This window comes from Phyllostomus discolor, chromosome 4 (genome assembly GCF_004126475.2).
Source record: "Phyllostomus discolor isolate MPI-MPIP mPhyDis1 chromosome 4, mPhyDis1.pri.v3, whole genome shotgun sequence".
Taxonomy (NCBI): domain Eukaryota; kingdom Metazoa; phylum Chordata; class Mammalia; order Chiroptera; family Phyllostomidae; genus Phyllostomus; species Phyllostomus discolor.
This window is the reverse complement of record NC_040906.2, coordinates 193,566,566-193,585,718: the sequence shown is the minus strand read 5'-3', so window position 1 is coordinate 193,585,718 and position 19,153 is coordinate 193,566,566. Positions and strand designations below refer to the sequence as shown.

The 19,153-nt window shown below is 41.4% G+C and overlaps 1 protein-coding gene across 3 annotated transcripts in view; it reads right to left on the bottom strand.

Annotated features, from left to right (window-relative positions):
* UTRN (utrophin) overlaps positions 1-19,153 on the bottom strand; it is a 504,099-nt gene that overhangs the window by 313,527 nt on the left and 171,419 nt on the right. For 2 of the 3 annotated variants that reach the window (XM_036024842.1, XM_036024843.1), the window contains exons 6-11: positions 18,268-18,369; positions 15,349-15,456; positions 14,935-15,114; positions 13,948-14,117; positions 9,066-9,189; positions 5,051-5,138 (exon numbers count right to left, since the gene is read on the bottom strand). In XM_036024842.1, coding sequence (XP_035880735.1) covers positions 5,051-5,138; positions 9,066-9,189; positions 13,948-14,117; positions 14,935-15,114; positions 15,349-15,456; positions 18,268-18,369 — 772 coding nt within the window. The remainder of the gene's footprint in view (positions 1-5,050; positions 5,139-9,065; positions 9,190-13,947; positions 14,118-14,934; positions 15,115-15,348; positions 15,457-18,267; positions 18,370-19,153) is intronic. The other variant, XM_028510941.2, reaches the window with a different exon arrangement.

Sequence of the window (19,153 nt, the reverse complement as noted above, 5' to 3'; positions counted from 1 at the left end):
ATCATTAGAGCTTAGAATTTCAGCCACTGCTTTTCCGTAGAAAGTGTGTTCGCATCCTTGGCATCCTAGCACTCTTCGAGCTGCTAGTCTAAGGCACTGAAATAAAATGAACTGTCTGAACTCGCCTGGTACCCTGACATCAGACGGCAGACAGAAAAGGTTTTCAGAAAAAGGACAGCTGGCTAGAAAAACTAGGAGACAGCTCAAGTCTTTGGAGGCCAAACCACAGTGTCATAGGAAATGCAAAATGACCCGCAAGAATCCCCAGTGCTATAAGCAACCTGGGCGGTGTAGGAACCAGCAGCCAGCAGCCAGGCATGCAAGCATGCACAAGCCTACTGGGCATGCAGGCCAGCAAATACCATGATGTTGGTGCAGCAGATCATCGACTTCAGGAACAGATCAGAAAAAAACACTGTTCTGTTGATTACTGACATCTTATAATTATTTTTTTAACTGGGAATATCCCAACAGTTATTTATTTATTTATTTATTATTTATTTATGTACATTATATCTCTAGGACCTATTTCTCATACACACCTTTGCTTGTCTCACACTTCTGAGAGTTAGAGAATGTTCATAGAAATAATCAAGTTGTATATAACCACAGGTTTTATCATAGTCTTCCCTGTAATATAAAGTATCATCCAACCACATAAAAATACTATGAAACCTGCAAAAGTGTCTGCATCTCCTGAGGAGGGCATGCAGATTGAGAAAACGAGCTCAACATCTGTATCCTCTGAGTCGGAAGGAAATACAAACAATCAGGCTTTGTAAACCTGTACCATCGAAACCCAGGGTAATGAGAGTGCAAAGAAAAAAAAAAAGGCAAGTATGACAAAAGTTCACATACAACCCACAAACCATGCAATTTCAAAAATGTCTATAACACACTGTAGCCACTGAAAATCAGAAATGCAAACATGACATCATTTGAACATATCACCCATGTCACTTGCTGAAGTTCACTGTCTATTATGCAGGTAATAGAACATTAATTAGATGTAGGCAAAACATTCACACCACAGTCCAAATTCAATTACCCCCGTTAACGGGGGTCATAAACATAACAAACTAACATTTCCCTGGCAAACTAACAGGAACAGAGACCTAGGCTGGGCTTCCGCCAGCTCATTTCTGCTCTGAGCGGGCAAGAGAACAACATCAGCCCCTTCATCCTCACATCAGCAATGCATGTGTAACACGAAAACCACACTGATAAACACAGTCATTTGGGATGAAGAAGTTTCGCTCCTCAACTAGAAAACAGGCAAGAGGCACGCATGTTAGGTGCCAGGGACGCCGAAGCAACTCCTCTGATTCCTTTTTTCACTCACTGACAGTATTTCCTGATCCATTTACTGTGTCCCTTCAAACCAACTCTCAAAATTTAAATTTCCCTCCTCCGAGCTTCAGATAACATAGTTTGGACCAATATCAAATAATAAGGAAAACACAATATGCACTGTAGAACAGGAAAACTGTACCTTGTCTTTCAAAATAATTGTTTTGTTCCCAGAGACCCTGCATTATAACTTTTCTGTCTCTACAAAACACTCGGCTCCTAGATGATGAGTCAAAGGCAAATCAATAGCCCATCATCTTACTAGTTACCTACAAGTGTTGAAATACAACATGTTCCTGCCACTTACGCTCACCTGACTTCATACTTTTCAGTGACTGGACTGCTGAAATCAAGGGAAATGTTTATAAAACATGGGACCATCGGGCTTACATACTTTGCCAGGGCCAATGTGGGTCACTTCTCTTAAAGCCAAATGCCCAACTACCCTATTGTTTTTGCTGACAGTCTCTAGGAACAAGGTAAGTAAAACCAAACAATCGGGTAGAGCAGCAGTCCAGTGAGACAGGTTATTTCATCTTTACGACACTGTGATGCTGTGTGAGGCGTCACAAAACAGTTCAAATGCATCAGCCAGAAGCGTCCTCGCGAGCTTCGTCGTGGTGGGATTTGAGATGGAGACGTTGGAGGAAACCAGTGACACAATCATTTGAACATGTTTTACTGAAACACTGAATATACTTCTCTAACTGAATCAATCATTTACCTGCTTCCTTACCTACGCAGACTGTGGCCAAATTACACCCTTAAAAAACACCCTCTACGTTAATTATCAGTGTTCTGGGACTTATTTCAAATTTCTAGGGAGGAGAGAGGGCAATGAAAAGAATAACTCAATTGTGCTTTCATATCTGTTCAACATTTCTGGTTTTATAGCAGCAGAATTATCAGCACTAACCACATGCAGAGAAGTAACATGCAATACTGTAAAATTAGAATAATGGATAACATGGACAACAGTGGGGAGATTTTATTTTAATATTTGCATTCTCTCACTAACAAAAAACAAACACCCTTCAAAAAATGAGAAAATTAAACCCAGAACATATAAGGCCTATTCAGGTCAATGCCTGCATCTCTCAGCTTCCAACCACATCCTAAAAAAATTTTCATAACATATATTTTTTTAGATAAATAGAATTTGGGTTCTGTAACAAATGTATTTCCAGCTCTACCAAAGCCCCAAAAAAAGACAATGTAAAATATAAAAGGTTTTTTATGAAATTAAACATGCATACATGGGGTCACGAAAGTCACTCCTTTACTTTACATTATCGTATATTACTTCATACATTCGTATATACATATCGTACATTACAACATATCGTATATTACGTCATACATTCCCCGAGAATGCACTTGATAGTTTGCAAGTAGCTCCTTCACATGAACTCAGTTTCCAGCGTATATATTTTATAGGATGTGCCTATTTGAGGTAATATTTTATCCAACAAAACTGTCGCACAGGAAGCAAAGACTAAGACACAAAACCAGACAAGGACAGGCAACCCCAAAGTCTCCCACTTCCCAGCCCTCCGCCATTCTCACTGTAACGTGCTGCCTCTCACCAGCTTCTCCCCTGGGCCGCCTTCTCCACCAGTCTCAGCACTCTAGTGCTACCACAGTGACTAAGCACAGAAATGAGGGGAAATCGCCATGCGGACTCCTGAAATTACCCCACATCCACACCAGACAAAGTCTGGTTCCTGTGCTACAATGTTGGTGCAGAAGTAAAGAATCTACAATAGTAACTAACCCAAATTCAGCACACAATTTATTATGATTATTGAAAGAATCAGCATATCGGGATAAAGTATAGTCTTTCTGTGTCTTTAGGTCTCCTCAAGTAAGGGCTGGAAAGAGTAATCTCCACAAGGGGTGCCCACACCCAGTAACTGAGACACTTAGCTGGGGTAGATGTTGAACAAAAATACCAACCTATTAAAGAGAGAAAGAAAAAGAAAGGAAGGAACAAAGGGAGGAAGAGGAAAAGAGGAAGGGAGGAAGGAAGGAGATGAAAGAAATTAAATTGTACTAACAATCTATAATGGGTGCATTTGCATAATTTCTAAGTAAAGAACTTATACTGGATGCATACATATTTGTGGGTGACCTTAGTATGTATGCAAAATAAATCAACATATTTTGAAAAGGCAGGGGGAAAACTATCTAAGGTTTTTAAAAATTTGGTTCTTGCCCTGGCTGGAGCTCAGTGGATTGTGCACTGACCAGTGAACCAAAGGGTCACTGGTTCAATTCCCAGTCAGGGCACAGGCCTGGGCCTCAGGCCAAGGCCCCAGTTGGGGGCACGCTAGAGGCCACCACACATTGACGTTTCTCTTCCCTTTCTCCCTCCCTTCCCCTATCTACACATAAATAAACAAAATCTTTTTTTAAAATGTGGTTCTCAGGGTTGGGGGTGGGTGAAGGGCCCATTAGGGAACTTTCTAGAGCAATGGAAATGTCCTATATAGTGATATATTGAGTGTGTAGGTTTGTAAAAACAGCACAGTTAAGTTTCATGTATTTCAGTATAAATAAGTTTACTTAAAATAAACTGTAAAAAAGATCATCAGGGATGAGGAGTGAGTAGAGACCTAGACAATTAAGAATAGCAGAATATCATTAACTATTAAAGCTGGGTAATCAGTACAAGGAGATTCCTTATATTCTATTTATTGTGTATCTATTTACAATGTTTATAATAAAAGCTCTAAAAATAAAAAGACTGAAAATTACATCTTTGAAGATTCCCGTCAAACTAACATTCCTAGCTCCGCTTTGGGGTTGTGGCTTCGGTCAGGGATATAGGTACAGTGGAAGCAGACCTCCAAAGCACTGACACCATAGACTAAGGGGCACAGCTTAGGAGAAATGTCTTCCAAAGCAAAGGAAGAATCACACACAAAATTACATAAGCAAAAACATTCATCTTTATACTCCCAAGTTACTGGGTCTATTTCAAAAAGAAAAAAAGAAAAGGTTTTTTTAATTTTGGTAAAAATTTCAAATACAAATAACACTATGCCGAGACTGGTGTGGCTCAGTGGATTGAGCACCGGACTGTGAACCAAAGGGTGGCCTGTTCGATTCCCAGTCAGGGCACATGCCTGGGTTGCAGGCCAGGTCCCCAGTGGGGGGCTCTTGAAAGACAACCACACATTGATGTTTCTTTCCCGCTTTTCCTTCCTTCCCCTCTCTAAAAATAAATAAATAAAATCTTTTTAAAAAAAATACAAAGAACATCAAATTTAACTATAAAGAAATAAATTGATATAGTATACTAAAAAGGATCAAAAAATTAAATAACCTTAATGAATTTACCTTAATGTAACTTCATCTCTCCAAAAACAAATTCCCAATATATATATATAACCCCAAAGGAAGGGATTTTAAAACCTTCTACACCAGTGGGAGTGGTTTTGCTGAGGTATCCGCGTTAGTGCCTTTATCCTATCTAAAAGCAGAACAACTTTGCTTTTATCAGTTTGATATAATCAGCCTCAGCACAAGATTTCATTTGAAAAAACACTGTGCTGACAAAAATGTTTCTAAAAACCATTTTTCTAGCAAAGAGGGTAAGAGTATCAACACATATACATTTGATTTGTCAAACTATAAATACTATTCAACACCATCATCTAAAGACACATATATGGAAAAGAAAAATCAAGTGTCTCACCTTTTCCCATTTGCTCCAGAAGCATCTGTCCAGTTTGGTTTAGCTCGTCCAGTCTGGGGCTTCTTTCTGTCCTCTCCTTTTCCAATCCCTGGAAACAGTCTCAATGTAAGAACACAGCAAACTTTCTTTTCAATGTAATGCTGACGCTATGTTACGCTTTAATGTTTAATGGCCCTCTGACATTCTCTGCAGATGTTACAAAGTTTACCTAAGAGAACACTACCATACAACACCATGCAATTCCAGGATGCCTCCAGAACACCAGCGATGATTAAACTTTAAAGGGTAAATTCAAACAAACAACATAAAACTTTGCTTTCTTTTTAAGAAAAAAAAATAATCGTACATTATAATTATGAGTTCCTATCAAGAGGAAATAAGTACAATTAGTGTTTCAGATCCAAAATATCTATCTATTCACATATATAGCCTCCATACAGGCCGCACCATAAAATTAAGAATTTGAGTCAAACGAACTGAATGTGCTATAACAAAGATCACTGAACAAAATTTAATCAACCAGAAAAAGAGATAAAAATAATCTGAGCCCCAGTATTCTCTGTTGGTATTAAGTCTAGAGTTTATTGCAAACTTCAATCACAAACATAAATTCTTACAAATAATTACAATACACTTTAGGATCCAAACTAATGTGTTCTATCCTTTCTGTTTTAAAAATGGCTTAATTCTAATACCCATGTCCCTATGGTTTGATATTCTCCATGGCCCTTTATCTTAGGGACAGGGGGAAGAGAAACACCACGACTTCTAAGAAAAAGCTGAACAAAACCACGGGGACACACACAGGCACAGGCGTGCACAGTGTTTGAAATGTCTCCCATCCTCAATCCCCAACTGATATTTAGCTATTAATTGTGTCCATAAGAATTCAAATTGTGTCCGTAAGAACACAACCAGAACTTGTAAGGAACCCACGTTATTTCAACCAGACGGCCCACAGAAGAAGAAGGCCGCTTCTAACAGGCACCACCTGTCAGCACTGTCAAATAAATTTAGCTAGCCTATTTTGATCTACACCAACTTTAACGTGGCTACATAACACAGCCATTTTTGTAGTCAAAGATCGATATATAACAAGTCTAAGAAATACCATTTCTTTTTGTTAAGCTGAGTACCAATGCAAAAAGCCACCATCAAACTAGAGAAACACTATTACCTGCTTTGCACAAACTGCTTTTTTTATACTTTTTATGGTAGTGGTGGCTTGGACTTAGGAATTCTCCACACAGGTATTGGTTCAAACAAGGTATTCTTTTACTTGTTTAAACAATACCTTGTTTTAAGATATTGTTTACTTAAAAACAAATGAAGCTGACTTTTCCCCAATTTGCAAGAAAAAATAGAGATTAAAGCAATCACTAAATTTTCTTTATTTAACATTTTTTACAACCATTCAGTATCTATTACCACTTATCTAAAACAACAAAATTAACTAACTTATAAATATTAAAGGAAAATACAGGAACTTCCAATCATGCCTTACACAAACACACACAACTGTTATTTTTAACCCCTCCAATGTTATAGTAACCATTTGTGAAGGTAAATAGTGCCTAGATCCCATGTAACTCAATATTTTGTGGCACTTGTTCCATAAAAATCCCTGTAACTTCCACATTCTCTGCCACTTTAATGCCTTTGAGAACTGGGTTGTAAAACGGTCGTTAATATCATGTACTGATTTTTCAGAACGGTAAGAAGCACATGAAATGATGGAACACGGCCCTCGCGTCTTGCTCTCCTGACTCCCTGGGCTCCCAGGTGAACAACCTTCCCCATCCCTTGCCCATGGTCATCACCCCCTCCACCCACAATCCACGCACTCAACTGAGTGCTGCAAGTACAGTGTTCAGTGAAAAATCATCCTCGCTTTCTAAGCACTCGCAGCAGGCATATAAACAAATAACGACATCTAAGCAATGTGGAAGTCGAGATGAATCACTTAATTTTTCCACACGAGGCTCAGGGAGGCTTACGGGAAGAGTGGGCAGTTCAGTCATGTAGCACAAATGAAAGGCCATGCTAGAAAACAGAGCGTGGTGAAGGCAGGAGAGTGAGAACGGAGCAGAGGGCTGAAGGAGAGGTGAGGAGGCTGCACTGAGCAGTAGGGAAGAGTGCGGCCATCCAGGCCGGCCCTGGCAGGTGGGGGCACTGTGGCCCTCACGTTTCATCCCCACAGCAACGGGAAGCCATTACATTAATTGCAAGCCCTGGAGCTGCATAATCCGATTTACATTTTAGAATGAAGCCAAGGGCTATGAGAATGTAAGACGGGAAAGGTAAACAGTGGCAAATACTGTGGGAAGAGCAGGTCTGCCAAGAACAGAAATCCATCCTTTGGATTTAGAAACCAACAACCACGAGTGACCTCCAAATGGGAGCAGTCACAATGGAAGGCTAAGGCAGAAATCAGTCTCAGCCGCTCATCCAAATGTACAGAGTCTGTCAAGGTCTGAATCCAAACCACCTCTCAAACCTTGAACTCTATTACTTTTACACACACACACCTGCAGGAAACAAGTGTGTGCTCCAAAGATCACAACACACTCACCCACCTCCGCACCTCTGCTTAGGGGCACCCCTGCCTGGTGTGACCTTCCTCCCAGTTCCAACACCCCACTTCACTGCCAGCTCAGTGCCACCTGGCCGTCCGGACTCGTCCCCCATGTGGAATTGACTGCAGCAGCCCTGGCTTCCTTTCAATTCCCATGGCACCTACCACTTTCCAACCAACATCAGTGATACACACATTTTTTAAACATTCTTCCAACTCCTTACTGACAAACTGCCTTGCTGATGTGGGTGGCAATACAGACTAGCTCTGGACGCCCAAATAGTTCACGAAAGGATGTACCGAGACTGAATGAACACCAGTGACATAAATCACTACGATCTCCCGTCACAATCTCATTAATGCCCGTGTGGGTACAAAGTAGCAGAGCTAAGCGACCATTCAACTTGAATAGTATTTCTGTTTAAAAATGTGTCTCTTGTCCAAAGAGAATATATTAAAGAAATTTGAAATATAGTAAACCCCCTTATTCTCAAGGGATATGTCACAAGATCCCCAGTAGACTAGATGCCTGAAGCCGTGAACAGCACCAAACCCAACGTACACTATGTGTTTTCCTGAGCACACACACCTATGACAGAGGAGGCCCAATAAGGGATTAACAAGAAACTCAGAATAAAAGAGAACAATTACAACAACGTGTTGTAATAAAAGTTATGTACATGTGAGGTCTCTCTCTCTCTCTCTCTCTCTCAACACCTTACTGTAGTGTACTCACCTTCCCTCTCTGGCATATCTGAATTGCCAGCATCACTACTCTCATGCTTTGGGGCCATTATAGGTAAAATAAGCATTACTTGGGCATATGCACTGGGACAGCTTGGGAGTCGATCTGATAATGAAGACAGCTACTAAGTGACTACCGGGAGGGTAGCCTGTATGCTGAGCAAAGGTGGGGTTCCTGTCCCAGGTGGGATGAAGCGAACCAGTGTGAGATTTCATCGTGCTGCTCAGCATGGCACACAATTTAAAACTTATGAATTGTATATTTCTGGAATTCTCCAGCTAACGTTCTTGGTCGGTGGTTGGTTGCCAATTGCTGTGGAGAAGGAGGTACCGGTGTAGTTTGTTGTATTCAGAAAGCAAAACATCTTCTACACAAGGTCATAAGTTATTGGTACCAGGTTAAGACCTAAACAAGCTAAAATAGAAATAATATTTGGGTCACCTTAGGAAGTAAGTGTTCCTTCCTACACAACTCATTGGTTAAGGAAGAAGGGAAAAAATTCCTCTTCCACACAGGGATCTGATACCAGCCAACTTAAATCAGTGCAAAATTTACTACAATATTATTCTAACAGCTATGTTATTGCTACATTTACTTTACAGGAAGCTTTCGGATCCCATCACATCGTTATGCCAAAGTAAATCTATCCTGGTGAAATATTTTATTCACAAGTATACTTTTGTTTTATGTTTTACCTTTAACTTCCTTTTCATTTCTGAAGTCTCTTGCATCTTCTTGTGTTCTTTTATCTCCGTGGCCTGAATGGCAGTCTTTGATTTCGAAATCCAGTCCAGCAGCTCTGCACTCATGGCATCAAACCTAATTTGAGATTCAGATGTTAACATTTGTCATTCATTTCCTTCTATTGTTTCCCTTGGCTGGAGAAAGAGAGCAACCAAAACACTCATCCAGCATGTGTTTCTAAACACTCCTCAGAAAATAAACAAAACAAAAAGGCAACCCAGAAATACAGAAGCCACACAAAGTAAAATCATACTTTTACCATTCAAAGTGTGAAAAGAGAATTGATACGGTCATGTCAATAAATAATTAAAGAAAATAAATTTTTCAATGTTGAAATTTTTTAAAGAAATCACTTGTATTTTTATAAATGCATGTAGATAATGAAAAACAGATTTAGTTAGATAATAACAGAAAAGAACAAGTACAGACATTGCTAAAGTTAATGGCTTCTTTAATTCAACAGGTTTCTGAGTTCGGGGTGGGGGGGCCCCCCCATGCCAGGCTCTGTCTGGGCCCTCGAAAGGAAGAAGGTGGCCCTCCCAGCCCTCAGGGGGCTTCCAGTCTACTAAGAACAATGGAGAGTAAGCGCAAGAACAAAAAGAACCTGATAGGTGCAAATTCCAGGAATCACAGGATGGCTCCCAGGCCAATCTGGGCTCCTTTGCTTCCTGGAGTAGAACAGCATTAAGCCAAGCATTTCCCTGGCACGGGGAGAGCAAAGAAAGGGAAGACCACACTTTGCAAACCACAAGTAGTTAGGTGCGGCTGGAACAGTGACTACTACTCAGCAGGGAGGGATGCCAACCAGTTACTGGGAGGCCCTGCAGAGTAGATGCGGTTGGGTTTAAACAAAGGGCCACTGAGAGCCAGTGACGGGTTGCAGGGGTGTCAAACTCATTTTCACCGGGGGCCACACCAGCCTCACGGTTGCCTTCAAAGGGCCGAATGTAATTTTAGGACTGTATAAATGTAACTACTCCTTAAACAAGAGCTCAGCGCTGCCGCCGGGTAGAAACAAGGTGCCGGGCCAGATAAAACAAGGTGGGGAGCCGGATTCGGCCCATGGGCCTTGTGTCTGCCGCCTGTGTGTGGTCTAAGGCATGGGACTGCCGTGACACTACTTCCCTGTTCTTGTTCACAGAGAAGAAAGCACAAGGCAGCCACGGCCAGAGAAAAGGCTGTGGCAGTAACAGGACCCAGAACAAAACGATGCCCGTGGGAAGGAGGGGGACTGACTTGAGAGGCGGTGGGAAGGAGAGTCAAACCACAGTGAGGAGGAGGAACAAGAGGAGGCCCATTCGAGGACTGCCGGCCACGCAGTAATACAGCAGGCCCTTTCCTAAGTGTTTCACGGGTACTCTTGACTCCAAGTGTCCTCACAACAGCCCTGTGCAGGGTGCACTACTGTTACCCCTTTCAGTGATGCAAGAACTGAGCTCCTGGGGGTGTTAAGTAACTGACGCGGGCCACAGGGTCACTAACCGGGTACCGCTGGGGCTCCACCTGAGGCCTCCCGTCCTCTTCATCAGTACCCTACCCACAGGGCTTCCCGAAAGAGCTTTGGATACTTTTAGGTGCCCTAAGGTGAACACGGTTCTCGTTGCTGATTCTTCTGGGAAACATCACTTCAAGTGTTTCTAGTGAATTATGAATACTTGTTTTTCCATCAAGGTAAATTTTTTTTTGTAAGTTGTAAGTGATTTGGTGACACTCCAGGTACACAACCAGGGGTCGGTGCGTCACTCAAAGCGTGCCCCCCTCCCCCTGCCGTCTCACTGGCAGGTTTCTGTTTGTGCTTTCAGAGGACAGGAGCCCCATCCGAGGAGCCCACATTGAAAACGACCTTGGAGACTTGGTCTCTTTCCGCCCTCAACTCGAACAAGAGTGACGCGAAAGATACAGGGTGTTAGTGATCTCAGGTCACTTTAACACAGACCCAGATTCTAGGAAATGGCTGTCCCTGGGGTGGTAAAACAGCCACCAGCAGCAGCACGAGAAGAGAAGGGGGAATAAATCCCCATTTCTGAAGCATGTATTATTACAAGCTGTGCTAAGCGGTTATTTAAGGCTCTTATCTGCTTGAACAGCACGTTTTAAGATAAGTTAATAATGGTTTCTAAGGGTCTGGAAACCCTTTCACACGAGGAATGGTAGGGATTCCCTGGGCTTTAGGGTAATGAATGGAAACTGGAATCTGAAACCTGTCCTCCAGTACTGAAGAGGTACCTATGAAGAGGGGGGCGTGACTCTATCGTGCCCCAGAGAGCAGAGCTAGCACATGTGTGTAGACTGAGAGGGAGCCAGCTTTGCCGGGGCAACATTTCTAACATTGAGATTCCACTGCCTTCTACTATAACGAACTGGACATCCTCAAGCCTCTGTTTGTCCAGGAATTAAGTGAAGGAGTTTCTGCATCAGTCAACTGGTGAACCAGAAGACTTGTCCTCACAGCTGGTTGCCTACCCAGCAGACACCTCCCGGCACTCACCCCTTCCTTGCCATCCGAGTCCCCCAGAACACGACTACAGAGTCTGAAAAGGCAGGACAGCTTCAACCTCCCATACACCCAGGGCATGGACAAGGGACTGAGTCCTGGCCGGTGAGACCAGGGGAAGTGAGCCAATGTCTCCCAGGAAACATGTTTCCCCCCGATTAAAAAAAAAAGAAAAAGAAAAAGAAGGAAAGGAAAACTGCCCTTACTGCCCATAAAGCAGGCCACGCAAGGATGGCACACCCAGTGCTGCAGCAGCACCTTGGCGACCATGGGTATGACGCCCACCGAGGAAGGCAGAGACAAAGTGGCAGGATGCTGAAGGGCCAACCCCTTAAAACGGCCCGACCTCGAGTCTTGCACCAGGAGATATTCAGTGAGCTCATTAACTCACTCAGGTACAGTATTCTGGCTTTGAAACAGAACGCAACTACACACAAGATGGCATGTTTAAGACTTTATAGTTATGCCTTGCAATATTGTGTTTTATAATAAGGAATATATATTTGGTCTTAGACCATTTCTGGCTCAGAGCTCCTTAATCCCTTAAAATTTCCTCAGTGATGAGAGCAACCAAGTTGTCATTTTTATGTGAATGAGGCGACTTGTGGACCCCACCTCAGGATGGGAGCCGGTCGCCAGGAGACCCAACCCTGAGATTAGAGGGTGGAACTTTCAGCCCGGCCCCCAACCCTGACCTCTGGGGAGGGGAGAGGGACTGGAAGTTGAATCAGTCACCAATGGCCAAAGGTTTAGTCAGCCATGCCTAGGTAACGAAGCTTCCAGAAAAACCCAAAAGGACGGGGTTCGGAGAGCTTCCAGACTGGTAAACAGGTGGAGATGCCAGCAGAGTGGCCCCCTGGAGAGCGCGTGCAGGCTCGGCCCTGCCCCTTGCCCTGTGCATCTCTTCCATCTGGAGGCTCGTGGGTTATATCCTTTAATAATAAACCGGTGATCTAGTAGGTAAAATGTTTCTCTGAGTTCTGTGAGCCACTCTAGAAAAGTAATCGCACCCAAAGAGGAAGTCTTGGGAACAGCTGATTTATAGCCAGTGGGTTAGAAGCACAAGTAACAGTTTGTAGGACTGATCCCTTAATCTGCGGAATCTGATGCTGTGTCCCAGGAGATAGCAACAGAATAGAGGTGAACAGTAGGATACCCAGCTGGTGTCCCACAAATTGCTGGTTGATGTGGAGAAGCTCCTCCCCCCTCCACCTACATTGGAATTGATACCAAAATCTATATATGCACCCTAGTATTTTTTTACAACCTTCTCTGCTTCCAAATGCACAAAGTCAGCACTGGAGAGACACGATGCCAGATAAACCTTGCAGAACATAAACACTCAGGAAATGAAAGGCCTATGACAATATTAACATCAAAAGCATCTTCTTTGTCTGCCGCCTTGGCTCCAAAAGCAGCAGCTCCACACAGACACGCTGGTTCTGCAAAAAGATGCCCTTAGAAGGATGCACAGCCCTACCATCAACATGAAAATCATCTGGTAAAACTGGAGTCATGCTTTGTCTGACAAAAGCCAAATTGGGGAAATCACGTAATTTTATTCAGGCAAAACAAATTGCCCATTTACCCAAGCACTGGGATTCTACTGTAAAGAGGAAAGAATAATCACTCTACTCAAGGGCTGCTTGGAGGGTTAGCTGCTACAGTGCACGCGAGGCGTGGTACCTGCAACACTATGAGGTTTAACATGGCAGAAGCTCAGCATGTGCCAGGCCTGATTATTCCTCTTAGAAAGATCCCACGTTTACTTTGAATTAGTAAAATGAAAACATATTTTCTACCAAAGATGAATCCTCAAGCCAAACACAAAAATCTGTTAATGAATCTAGAAACAGGAATTCACAAAGGAAGAAAGAGAATATGGAAAAAGAATGAAGGGTGGAAAATGAATAAAAAGGACTAATACTCCCCTGAATTTAGTATTTTTTAATTGCGAGCACAAAACGGAGAGTCGCAAACAAGGAGATTTACCTAAAGCAAAACTGTCAGAATCGTGACAGTAAAAGAAAGAACAGATGAGGAATCAGGGACAATCATACCCTCCCAAAGTAAATGACAGGAAGGAAGAGAAAAGGGTTTCAGCACACATTTCTGGTTGGACACATGTTAAATGGCACCATCCGAGACAAGGCGGATGCTCAGGCAGCGGGAAGTAGAATATTAGAAGACTCAGGGCCAGTGAGTGGTTCAGTAGTTGAATTTCCATAACAATAACTAAGTCTAAATTTGCATATGATCAGTGACTAGATCAAAATAAGTACTGAGTACAGAAATACATGGCATGCGGTATCGGGTTTGGAAAATTTCTCTGTCCTCACCTTTTCTTAGCTTCCATGTCCACAGGGATCTGTCTCTTCTTTGGAGGCGGGGGAGGCGGCAGCTCTTGCTTAGACCGTTTCGTGGTTACTTGTTCTCTTATGTGCACAGTCTCCAGAAGATCCTTCTGAGGAATCTGGGACATCCCCAGCTTTCCTACAGCCTGCGTCACCTGAAACAAAATTGTCCGAAGTTTTAGTGTTTTATTGTAGCTGTATTCAGATATAATGCATATGTCAGAAAATTCTTCCTTTGACAATATACAATCCAGTTGTTGTTAGTGTATTCACAGAGCTATGCAGCCATGTCCACTTTCTGATTCCAGAACAATTTTATCATGTCAGAAAGAACCACTGAACCCATTAACAGTCATTTCCCATCCTCCTCTCCGCCTTGGCTCCTGGCAACGACTAATTTACTTCCTGTCTCTATGAATTTGTCTATTCTGAACAGTTCATGCAGACAGAATCACAGTGCCTATAATCTTGTTACTGGTGCTTTTTACTTGCATAATGTTTTCAAGGTTCATCCACATCATAGCAGGTATCAGTACTTCCTTTGTTATCACCCAGAAAATTCTATTATATGGACATACCACATATTGTTTATCCATCCATCTATGGAACATTTAAGCTGTTTCACTTCTTGTCTATTATGAATAATGCTGCTATGAACATTCATGCTCACCAAAGTTTTCTTTTTGATCAATTCATTAAATTATTTTTAAATTAATAAGGTTTAAAAATCATGTAATGGGTTCACGTTTGTTATCAGTCACCAAGGGTTACATTACTAGATATTAGTTTTGTTTTTGAAGATCTATTAAAATTCACTTTAGAAAATTAAAGAAGATTGTCATATGTCAATTTTTCAATTTTATAGTAAACCAGGAATAAGGAACCAACTCTTTCATTTCATAAAAACTAAAAGTAACCTCAACATTTAATTTCCACTTAATGGCTCAACATACTGCTGAGAGCAAAAGGTACCTGGTTGGAGGAATCTTCTAGTCTCTGGACAAGAGAGTCCCATCTCTGAGTCAGTTCCTCGGAGTCACTGTTGATCTTCTGGAATGCCTTGGGGTTATCAAGTAATTGGCCCACATCCTGGCCAATCTCACTCAGCTGGTCCAAAACTTGACGCTTCATTTCCATGTCTTCCTTCAAAATCTAGTATTTCAGATATTTGTTAGATGATTCCCTTTTAATAGGACTGTATCCTCCTGTTCCCCAGTCAGGAAATGCAAACATGTATATGTTACAGTAAAATGGGCCCTTGCAATTCTCTTATGCTAAACCATTAAGACTCCTGGTTCTAGACCATCCCACAGCAGCATCCCATCGATATAAAGCGCTAACACATCACAGGCTTACAGGACAGATGCTGACAACGGCGTTACTCACAGCCAGTCGCCGAACGCTGACACTTAGTTCCTTTTGGTCTCGGAAGTTGCTCGTCTGGACTTTACTTAAAGCCTCTTCTTTTTCGGTCAGCCAAGCTTTCAACAAACACTACACATGATAACAAAAGTTAGAAATGTGTTTGGGAATCATTTGGGAAGTCAATTCATTCCAGTTCCCAAATCTCTAATGTTTCTATCATTAGAGGCTTCACCCTTATCTCGGATAAGAAGGACTTCAAACACCTGAGCACGAGGCATGAATGACACAGAAAATATATCTCCTTTTAAGACATTATTTCTCAAATTTGCAACAGATTAGCCTGAGGTTAGCCACATACCTGAATAGGTAAACCTAATTCTCAGGGAGCTAGGTGGATCCAAAAAGCTACTCAAGTCTCCAAAAAGAATCTCATTATAACACTCAGGGAGCTAAAGGAATCTCAGACATTGTATTGTCTCAGCTCCTCATTTTAGGGAGGAAGGAGAGAGAAGCCAAGTTATGTGTCCAAGATCTCCTGGCTGGTTTGCAGAAGAGCCGGATCAAAGACCCACACTCCAAAGCTAATGGTTTTTCCACAGCATCATGCAGGGAAACCGCACTCATGCTCCAGGTTCAACAGCGATTATGGTTAGGGGAGGAAGTCTGAGGATCTTCCAAAGCCAATACAAAGATATTCAAACTTCATTGGCCAACAGTGTATGTCTTTTTAGGCAGAAGTTGAGAGAGAAACTTGAAGCAGGGTTGGAAAGCAACAGGCTATATTGAGGTAATTCTTCCCAAAATGAGTGCCTACCACAGAAACCCTTTTCTATAGAATGGAAGCTGGGAGATCTTGGTTCTTGTTTGCAATGGAATCAGTTCTTTCTCTAATTGTTTTTTTATCAGTGGATTTAACAACTATTCCCTTCCTCTACGTTCCACATGCACACAGCAGGGTGAAGAGTAAGGACATAAAAGACAAATGCAGATCTTGTCCTCGATGTAGTAAGGGCAGTAAGACACGCACAGGAATCACTTCGGCACAAGATACAAAGTGCAGACACCACACAAGAGATCACTTCCAGTTTAGAGACAGGGGGCGCGGGAGGGGTTTGTAGATGACTTTGTGGTTCTGGATGGCCAAAGGGAATTTAAAAATGAAAGAGTCTAAAGGCATTTCATGGCAGATCCTTAAACAAGAACACAAAGGCTGGAAACAAATGAAATACATGTAGTCTTTCAAAAGACAAAAACAAAATCAACGAAAACCATGACAAATCTACACGGTGCCATGCACTGGGATAGGCAGTGAAAATGAACCAGCTCTATTCCCATGGTGTTGGTAGCCTAGGAATCACACTGGGAATTCAGCATTCTGGTACTGGGTACATGAAAGGAGAGAGGGAAAATCAAGATTGGAAAGGTAAGTAGGAGTCCCTTCCAGAATACCCTCCATGCCACACCTAAATTGGCTACAGAATTGGCTATGCTACAGAAGTTTGGAACTGATGTTCAGAGTCTGTCTTGACTCTTAAAAGCCTCTGCAACTGAGTGCACAATAATCCCTCGAAAGATCTTTCTAATTCAGATACAGGTGATTTGGCCTCCTTCCCTGAAACATCAAATTGTCTCTATACTGAGTACCCATGTCGGCTTCAGTTCTCCGTTTTTGTAAGATTCCTCCTTCCCTATCGCCAGCAGAAAGCCATTCAAAGGTCAGTTTTCAACTTAAAATATTGGCCAAAACACTAGATCCCCCCTACTTTTACATATTTTCATTTACCAAAGTAAAATCCTTTCCAAATCTTAATTTATTTTGCTCTGCAGAAGAGTAACACAATGGTCTCTGACAATCAGCGTCTCCCACTGTCATTGTTTAGGTACAATTGTGCCTATTTGACGTTATGTTTTGGCATGAATACAAGGGTCTAAGTAACTGTAAGTATTTGTAAAGTGAACTGTAAATATTTCAGGAATCAGAATCGGGCCCATTGTGTGATTCTTAACAGGAAGACTGTAACCAGTGATTGGGGACACGGAGTAGTGATGGACAATTTATAATGGGACAGATTTTGCACCCCACTTTTTAAGATGTTATGTCTAAACCACAAAACATCCTACATTCCTTTATATCACCTGAAAATAATATAGTTTCTTTTTGTGGGTGGAAATGAAATGCATTTGAAAAGCATCCAAATGGACATCCAAGTGCATTTAAAAGCATCCAAATGGACACCAAATGGACAGTGGGAATGGAGTATCTGCTTATTTTCTAAACCACATCAATTTGGTGTTTTCAGAGAGAAGTTTTTTTTTATTTGCATTCTGTTTTGATGGTTGCTTTTTTGGAAGAATGGAGGTGGGCAAAGGGCCACCCCTCCAACTGAAAACTTACAGTGGCAGATTTGCACTAAAGGTTCATTTAGCATGGCAATCCTTAGTGGGAAAAATATACTATTAACAAAATGTTAAATCAATGGTGCCGCTAAATAATGCTTTCTAGTTAACTTCATAGTTATTCTGTTTAAAAATCAATAAGAATTCTTGTGACTCACAGGTCACAAAGTACTGTGTGAATTCATTTAGTCACTATTTATTGAGCGCAAGCAACACATGCCAGACACCGTGTGGATACCTATCCAAACACACTACCCACCACACACGCAATGAAGCTAGGATGTCGCGCAAACCCTGAAAGTAGCATATCTAAACACTAACATTCTGAATAGTAAACAGCTGTGACAATGGAGCCATATAATACAGTCTCTATGAAAAATCTTCATGGAAAATGGATACAAATCTGACTTGAAAAATAACAAATAATTATTTGTAAATGTCCCTTTAGAACAAAAGTTAAATAAGACTTTAACCTAATGCCACAGTTAAGGATAAGTCACCCTCCACCATCAACTGCGACCATGCTGGACAACAGTCCCGTACCTGCTCTTCCAGTAACTCCTGCCACAGCATGTTGATCTCCTGCAACCGGCTCCAGCGTTCCTCGGTCCATCGGCACACGGCTGTCCAGCGCTCCCCGAGTTTCTAGTAAAGGGGGAACCACCCTTTGTCAACTAAGACTTAAGGGATAGCTATCACGATCCTGAAACAAATCCTTGATATCTGTTGTTTTCTATTATGGAGTAGCAATTTATTAAAAATGTATTTTTTTATGAAAGTTGCTTCAAGATAATACAAATAGGTCCTATAATTTTATAGATGAGAAAAATTGATTTCCATAGAAAGTAACTGATCATTTCACATTGCACAGCTAAAGGGTACTACAACTAGAACTCTATCCTATAACTTTCAATGCCAAATTCCTGCTCTTTCCATTTTATTGTGGTTTTTATTTGTGAATTTAACATTTTATTTTTTATGTAATCTTTATTATATTTTTTCATTACCATTTAATCCCCTTATACCTCCTTCCCCCCAGCAATCACCACACAACAGTCCATGTCCATGAGTCCTTTTTCCTGAGAATTTAAGATTTTTACATACATCTTTAAAATAGAGCAAACATCTGCTTTGGGGGGCTTCAAATTGTTTTAGGCTCTAATTATCTTTAAAGCAAAATTCAGTACATCAATAATTTCTTAGCCACCCTTTACATGCCAAGAAAATGTCCAACTATAGTACAAAAATTATGAAAATTTAACCTTATCAAACCTATGTGTTGAAAGAATTCCTATTAAATATACTAAATTGATTTTTTCTATTTATATTGCATGATCCATAGGATATTCCACAAAATTTAGCCACAGAATATTTAGAAATATTGGCAATACTAAATAAACTTGATTCCTTTTTTAAAAAAATCATTCTT